Raw genomic sequence first — 8,527 nt, forward strand, 5'->3', positions numbered from 1 at the left:
CCTCTCCTCCATCCCCCCCCACCCCTTTTCCCCCTCCCTCTGCCCCCTTCCCACGCAGGACAGGCGATTGGGAGGAAAAGAAGGACAGAGAGAAGAGAGTTGGAAAAAATCAAAAAGATTTTACTAATGTTACTAATAAGAATAGAGAAAATAATACAAAATATACAAAACCAATCTTGAAAATCTCAGCAACTGCAGAGCTGGCACCCGAAGTCCTGGATTGGACTCTGCAGCCAACTGGAGCTGGATTCAGTCTCTCACTAGGCCTCAGTTTGCAGGGACGAATTGCAAGGTCATCTCCTAATGTCGGCCATAAGCAGAAGGGAAAAGGGACGAGATCCTCATGATCTCCCCCTTTTATATTAAGCATTCATGTGAATGCAATGTTATACACAGTTGGTCATTTTCTTGGTCACCTGTTTCTCATTGCCCTTCTCGTGAGATGTCCATCCATGCTTATCAATAACTTCGTATTCCATTGCTATGTTTACCAAAACATGTATCTGGTTCTCCAGGAAGATACAGCTAACATGAAGCTTTAGCTGACAGGCAAATTCACGAAAAGAGAAACTTGTTTTTAACAAAACCAGGACACAAATTCAGAGGCTTCTTGATGGGAATGGAAAACTGTCTTGAGATGGTTTTTTCTGGGTTTGTGTTAGAGCATTTGTGTTCTCCTTTTTGCCTGTTCTGCTTCTACCATCTTTGAGCATTGTCTTACACATTTCTCTTAAGAATGACCCTCACCCCATTTATAATACCAGGTTTTTTCAATGAAGGCAGTGTGGCACAGAACATCTGGAAACCCTCGTGCTGTTTCATGCTATAGTCATAAACAGTGCCTTTCTGAACAGCAATATAGTCATGTGAAAAAGGGAAATAAAAAGAACACCCACTTGGGTTAAGAGAGTAGCCTTTATAGAGATGTTCTTATTGAGAGACCTCTGTCAAAGTTTTCAGGAGACTGGGAGGTTTTTTCTCATTTGGTCCCCTGGCTGAGGAAGGTGGAGTGGGTGCATTTCTGCAGTTTGGAGATGCAGCCAATAGAGCATTGAGGAAAACTGGAGGGGGGAGTGGGGAGGGTGGGGAGGAATTTCTGGCAGGCCTCTATGGATCTCCTAAACCCTGAACTTCTGGCTGTGACATTGAGGTGTAAATGATGCACTATAGATTTAATCTGAGTAGAATCATAGAATCATTTCGGTTGGAACATGTCCCTGAGACCACCAAGTCCAGCTGTTAACCTTAAGGCTACCAAGTCCACCAGTAAACCATGTTTCTGAGCACCACGTCCTGGGATGGCAATTCAACCACTTCCCTGGGCAGCCTGTGCCAATGCTTGACAATACTTAATGTGGATGAAGTTTTCTTAACATCCAAAACTTCCCCTTGTGCAACTTCCGGCTATATCCTCTCATGCTCCCACCTGTTCCTTGGGAAGAGACTGACACCCAGCTCCTTCCAATATCCATTCAGGCACAGGCCTGAGGTGTCCTGTACTGTGTTGTGCTGCAGAAATTTTGTAGCAGAATGATAAACTCTGCTCATTGTAAACAAAAAATGCAGGGAGTTCCCACTTGGTACTAGTGAAACAGATACCTGCAATAAAGACATCCAGACAACAATCCTTTTACTGTGACACTCAAAATAATTAAGAGAATTGCTTTCTTGCATAGAAGTACTGTAATGTCTGGAATGACTGAAAAGGGGACGCTCATTCTTTCCTATGACCAAGGTCTGCATGTCATGCTCTGTGTGGCCGGAGTGGTGTGACGTTCTTCTGCTCAGGGTTCTCCACATGTAAAGGGATGTCGGTTTTTCTGTGCTAATCTCTCCCAATGGTGTGAGGTATAATCGACAGAGTTGTGAATGGGACTTAATCAGCAAGTGTCTCTTAGTAAAACGGCAAGGAACCAACCCCTCCTGGTGTAAAACTGCTGCCTCTTGGGTTGTTTCAACTCGATGGTTCGTGTGTCTCATGCAATTAGTAACCAGATGGCTTATTCCTGTTTTTAGCTTATGAGAGGGGGAGACTATTTTGTGCACTGCAGGATCTGAACACTTTGCTGAGGTTTCGTGAGGGAATCGTCGGAAGCACCGTTTAGAAAGCAATGGGAATGGCAGAACTTTTCAGAGAGACTCTCCTGAACGCACGCATGTCCCTGATTTTGTAAGCATTGTTTTCAGGGATGCTGGCAAGCGTGGGGCTGCAGCAGGTGCTGCTGGCTGAGCAGGAGTGGGGGCGAGGCGGAGGCCGCAGTCGAGCGCCAGAGAGCTGCAGTTGCTGTCGGTGGCTGCGAGTGATGCTCCCGTTCCCTCTAGACCAGTGAGGTGCGAACGGCGGGGACCGGGCAGACCTCCATACGCCTCGGCAGAGCCTCTTCATGCTGCTGCGAGACCGCGGGCAGCCGCCGCGCTCCGTCACCGGCACCCTCAGCACCGCCCTGTGCGGGGCTTCTGCTTTCTCCAGCTCAACCACGCTTCTGAGGGGAGGAGCCTCAATAGCCGATGGCGGCCGAAGGCACCTGCGTAGCCTCTACCTCATCGCTTCCCTGGGATGATACTCTTCGTTCTTGAACCTGTCCGTCGTCGCCTTTTCGGCGGCCGAGCTGCATGAGACTCGACTCCGAGCACGACTTTCGCCTCCCTCTGCTCCGTTGCGGCGCTAACAGCTACTTCCACACCGAAGGCGTAGACGGGGTTGGTAAGGGCGCTCTGTCTCCGGCTTACCGCTATGCATCATGCCTGACCAGCAGCTCGCGGAAGAGCGAATTCCAGTTCTCATTCAGCGCTGAGGCAGGGGCGGGCAAGGACGAAGAGCCGCTGCGTAGCTTCTGCGCGGTGGAGAGGGGGAAGCCGACCCAGGGAGCACAGCCCCTCCTCCCGCTCAGTTGATGTACTGGCCGGCCGGCAGGCAAGTCACCGCTTGAACCTTGCTGGGACCCGCCTCCATTCCCTGTCCACAGTCTGATATCCCAGAGTCCATCTAACGCAGTGTTTTTCTATTCCCTGTGTGCTACACCCGTGGAGACTCTTGCCGTGTTTCTCCGTCCGGGGAAGTCGTCTAAGACCCTCCGAGCTCAGCCTTCGCTTCATCTTGCCCGTGGGAAATGCCCTGTGCCGTCTTTGTCTCCGCACTGTTGTCAGGGATGCTGGCAAGCGCGGGGCTGCAGCAAGCGGTGTTGGCTGAGCAGGCGGCGATGCGGTGGCCTCCTCCCAGCGCCAGAGCGCAGCAGTTGCTGTCGGCAGATGAGTGTTTCCACCGTTCCGTCTAGATAACTCCTTCGAGGAGTGTTACCGTGTGGTGGCGGCGAGAAGGCTGGATTGGGAGGAACTTTCGGGTAACAACATGACCGTGAGAACGGCGGGTCGTCGGCTCTGTGGAGCAGCGCGGTGCTGTGGCTGCGGGTGCTGGACGTGAACGGCAACGCGCCGGTGTTCGCGGAGGCGCGCTGCAGCGCCCGTGTGCCCGAGAACAACGCGGCGGGCGCGCTGGTGCTGAGGGTGCGGGCGTGGGACACGGACTGGGGGCAGAACGCACGCGTGCGGTACCGGCTGGGGGAGGGGCGTGTGCGGGGCGCGCCGCTGTCGTCGTCCGGGTCGGTGGAAGCGGAGACGGGCGCGCTGTACGCGCTGCGCTCGTTCGACTACGGGGAGGTGCGCGAGGTGGGGCTGTGGGTGCGGGCGGAGGACGGCGGCGCGCCGGCGCTGAGCAGCAACGTGTCGGTGCGGCTGGTGATCGTGGACGAGAACGACAACGCGCCGCAGGTGCTGTACCCGCCGGCGGCGTCGGTTGCGCTGGTGCGAGAGCGCGGACAGTAGCCGCCTACCGACAGTTTCTCCGACATCACGCTGCTTTCTCCGCTCAGATACACTGCTGAGCAGAGGACGAAGCAGTAACCACTGGCGTCCACCGCTGAATCGGGGCGGCCAAGGACGAAGAATCGCTGTACAGGTCGCACCCCGCTGGTGACAGGGAAAACGACCCAGGGAGCTCAGCCCGTCCTCCATTTCAGCCGCTTTAATAGCCAGCCGGCAGGCATGTTCACGCCTAAGCCTTGCTGTGACCCGCCTCCCTTCCAGTTCCTCAGGCTGAGATTCCTGAGTCCATGACTCGCCGAGCCTTTCTGTTCCCCGCGTGCTGCTCCGGCTGTGACCCTTGCCTGGTTTCCGCAGCCGGGGAAGGCGGCTTCGTCCCACCGGGCTCAGCCCGAGGAAACACCTCGCGTTTGTCGTGCAGAAAGGCACGGTTTGGCCGGGTGCTGCATAGCGCATGGGAAGACGTGAGGCAGGTGCCGGCGTTGCCCGTGCGCTCGGGCTGACCCGGCGGCCCCGTATGGCTCCCGGCTCTCCGTACCTACGCATCCCACCCCGGCGCGCTGTGCGCGCGTCCTGCCGCGGGACCTCAGGCGGGCGAGCGAGCTACCCTCGCGTGTGCGCGCGGGTCCGTGTGCCGGTGCAAGGCGGCAGCGCGGAAAACGGGCGGCGGCGGGCGCAGTCTGGCGGCGGATCGCAGGGTGGCGCTCCCGGCCAAGGCATCGCCGAGAGGTTGCAAGATGGGAGGTGGCCGAGCCCGGTCTGGTCCTGCCCAGCCCAGCCCAGGCCGACCGGTCAGCACCAGTGGCGACGGTCGGAGGTAAGCGGTGCCCCGTGACATCCGCTGCCAGACCGCGGCAGCCGCCCTCCGAACCCCGCAGCCGGACTCGGCGAGAAGCAGGAGGGATACAAGAAAGGCGGCCGCATCCCCCCCCACTCCACGCTGCTGCCGGGCGCCGCTTTCCGCGGAGGACTGCGCGGGCGATCCGCGAGACGGACGCTGTCCCTCCCGGACCGGCCCGACATGGCGATCGCAAGGCAAGTGCTTTGTCTCTCTGCTTTCCTGTCTCTGCCGCACGCTCGCTCCCAGCCCCTGCGCTACTCCGTAGCCGAGGAGGGGGAGAGCGGCTCGGTGGTAGGCAACGTGGCGGAGGACGCGGGGCTGGCCCCGGCGCAGCTCTCGGCTCGCCGCGCCCGCCTGGCCTCGGAGGACGGCCGGCAGCACTTTCGCTTAGAGCGCGGCACCGGCCGCCTGCTCGTGGCGGAGAGGCTGGACCGGGAGGAGCTGTGCGGGCAGGCCGCTACCTGCACGCTGCCCTTCGAGCTGGTGCTGGCCAACCCCCTGCAGTTCTTGCGGGTCGAGGTGACCGTGGAGGACATCAATGACCATGCGCCCGTTTTCCCGGAGGAACAAGTCACTTTTAAGATTCTGGAAACGAGCAACCCGGGTTCACGTTTCCCACTGGAGGGAGCTCGGGACCTGGATATTGGCAGCAACAGCATCCAGACTTACAGCATCTCTCCCGAGAATGAGTACTTTAGTGTCTCCTTTGGGACTCGGAGTAATGGTGACAAATATGTGGAACTAGTCTTGCAAAAGCCACTAGACAGAGAGGAACAGGCAGAGATGCGTTTCACTGTCATTGCCATGGATGGAGGTGTTCAGCCCAGGAGTGGGACCACACAAATCCATATTATAGTTCTAGATGTAAATGACAATACACCAGTCTTCACACAGGATCGGTATGTTGGCCGTATTTTGGAAAATGCACCAGAGGGTTCTGTGGTTCTCAGAGTGGTGGCAACCGATCAGGATACAGGACATAATGGGGACATCTCCTATCAGTTCAGCCAAGCAGTGAGCCAGAGTGACTCAGCATTTGTAATTGACGCCGTCAGTGGTGAAATTAAACTCACAAAACCTCTGGACTTTGAGACAGCAGAGAATCATGAGCTCAGTGTACGAGCCACAGATGGTGGTGGCCTGTCAGCAATCTGCAAGGTGTTGGTGGAGGTGGTGGATGTGAATGACAATGCTCCAGAGCTGGTGGTCAGTTCCTTCAGCAGCCCCCTCCCTGAAAACGCATTACCTGGGACAGTGGTTGCCCTCTTTAATGTCAAGGATAGAGATTCTGGAGCCAATGGGAGGGTGTCCTGTGCCCTTGAGGATCAGCTGTCTTTCTCCCTGCGTCCAGCCTATAAGAATTACTATGAGCTGGTGACCGTGAGCGAGCTAGACCGGGAGGAGACTGCACAGTACATTCTCAGTGTCACAGCAGCAGATGCGGGGTCACCTCCTCTCACAACCACCCAGACCTTCACCGTGGACATCTCTGATGTGAATGACAATGCACCTGTCTTCAACCAGACATCGTACACCATGTATGTGCGTGAGAATAATGTCCCCACGGTGCTTGTTGGAGCTATCAGCGCTGCAGATGCTGACACAGGGTCGAATGCCAAGGTGACCTATTCCCTGGTACCAGCCCACCCTACAGAGCAGCCTCCCTGCTCCTGCATCTCTGTGAATTCTGAGAATGGGGATGTGTTTGTGTTGCGGCCTCTGGACTATGAGCAGGTGAAGCAGATTGAGGTCTTGGTGAGTGCTTCTGATGCTGGGTCTCCTCCCCTCAGTGCCAATGTCACTGTCCGCCTTGTTGTGGTGGATGAGAATGACAATGTGCCACTGGTGCTGTACCCGTCGCAGGACAGCAACCCACCATCCAGTGAGCTGGTGCCCGTGTCATCTGAGGCAGGGTACCTTGTCACCAAAGTGGTGGCTGTTGATGCTGACTCAGGGCAGAACTCATGGCTCTCATACCACCTGCTGAGGGCCACTGACCCTGGGCTGTTTGTGGTGGGTGCCCAAAGTGGGGAGGTGCGGCTGAGGAGGCCCGTGATGGAGAGAGACCCTGTGAAGCAGAAGCTTGTTGTTCTGGTGCGAGACAACGGGCAAAAACCACTGTCAGCCACAGCGTCACTGAGCGTGCTTCTGCTCCATGACTTCTCAGACGTGCGCATAACACACAGCAGCCTGGCCACAGAGGATGAGGGTGATTCCCTAACAATGTATTTAATAATTTCATTGGTCTTTGTCTCACTCCTCTTCCTCGCTTCCATGGCAGCCTTTGTCACTCACAAGGTTTGCAAGAGAAAGGAGTTGAAGGGTGGGCATGTGCTTTATGGTGCCAGCAACTTGCAGAGTGGCCTGGCTGATGCAGTTGCTGCAGGGACCCTGCCCCACCCCTATTGCTATGAGATCAGCCTCACAACAGGCTCAGGCAACAGCGAGTTCAAGTTCCTGAAGCCCATCCTCCCCAGCCTGCCACTACAGCACTGCACCACAGGTAGAGGCACAGATCAGGAGCAGGATTTCACCTGTTGCCCTGTTACCATGGAGGACATGGCACCAAACAACGCAGGGACACTCTCTGCGGAGCAGTTCAATAGTCTTTCCTTTAACTAGGCAAAGGCTTCATGTCTTGTGATAGGAAGAGATATGGGCTACATGTAGTGATGATTCCTTTGGAGTTAATCTGCATTATCAATTGGCAACATTGTTTCCCTTTAAATTTTTAGTTATATGCAATCTTGTCTCCCCCTTGCAAAATGAACTTAAAGGCTCTGTTGGACAGTTCATAATGTCTGTCAGCTCTGTTACAGCCATTTATGAAATGCTTTAAGAGTCAGGTGAGTTCCAGGGACCCCAGCGAAGTTCTTGTCACTTTTCCTGTTAGGCAAGACCATGGCCCTCTTATTCTCTAATGTAATGGAATGGCCTGGTCTGGCAGACAAATCACTTGCTCTCTGAATTGCACGTACTCCTTGTCCTGTTCCAGAGAGCAAGGAAGTTGTGAGTTCTGTGTTACAATGTGGTGCAATCATGAGGCTTTTTCTGATTTGGGTTCTGGATGTCTGTTTCTGACATGTATGGGTTTTTTGTGTTTTGCCTTCTGGTCACTATATCTGTCCGTACAGCCATTCTGTGTCTGCATATGCTGTTCTAGTGCTGCCCAGTGCAGCAGGGAGTTGCTCACATGCAGCCATTGTGTTTCATGCAATTCCAACTCATCAGGCAAGAAAGATATTTTGGCCCGTGGAGAACAACAATCTCATCTTCTGTAGGGGAGAACATCAAAATGCAGATGAGATTTTCCTTTGCTGCATGAGAGGTGGGTGGAAGGGCTTTCTCCCTGGGATTACCTTGAAATTATAGCAGAACAAACAATGTTGGCATAGACTGTAACTGTACAGAGCTGTGAAAACACATTCTTTGTCTTTGAGTGCACAGTAAGGAAACTCCACAACTCAGTTTAAAGGACCTTATCTCGAGGTAGATTTGAGATAAACTTAGAAAGAGCCATTAATTTGGTCTCATCATTGTTTTTCCTGGATTCAGAGTCTTCTTGATGGGAGTTAAAAGCTGTTCTGAGATGATTTTCTGGCTTTGTGTAGAGCTTTTGCATTCTCTTTTTTGTCCTCACCCCTTCTGCTCTGTGAACTGTCTTGAGCATTATCTTACCTATTCCTCTTAAGGAGGACTGTCACCCCATATATAATAACAGATGGTTTGAGTGAAGGCAGTGTGGCACAGAATGTTTGGAAACCCTCTTACTGTCTTGTGCTTAATTTATAAACTCTAGTGTTGTGAATTGTGATACACTTGTGTGTAAAACTTCATTAAAAAGGACACCCACTTGAGTTGAAAAAA

The 8,527-nt window shown here is 54.1% G+C and overlaps 1 protein-coding gene across 1 annotated transcript; it reads left to right on the forward strand.

The window, feature by feature from the left end:
• Positions 1-1,102: 1,102 nt before the first annotated feature.
• Positions 1,103-8,527, forward strand: LOC106145712 (protocadherin beta-15-like). The gene has a single exon (XM_021288899.2). It carries the CDS (start codon positions 4,841-4,843, stop codon positions 7,280-7,282), a length of 2,442 nt encoding a protein of 813 aa, XP_021144574.2. The 5' UTR covers positions 1,103-4,840; the 3' UTR covers positions 7,283-8,527.

Source organism: Columba livia, chromosome 14 (genome assembly GCF_036013475.1).
Source record: "Columba livia isolate bColLiv1 breed racing homer chromosome 14, bColLiv1.pat.W.v2, whole genome shotgun sequence".
Lineage (NCBI taxonomy): Eukaryota > Metazoa > Chordata > Aves > Columbiformes > Columbidae > Columba > Columba livia.

What these genes read in the sequence shown, in the direction of transcription:
- LOC106145712 (XM_021288899.2), top strand. Translation starts at nt 4,841, where the DNA reads ATGGCGATCGCAAGGCAAGTGCTTTGTCTCTCTGCTTTCCTGTCTCTG.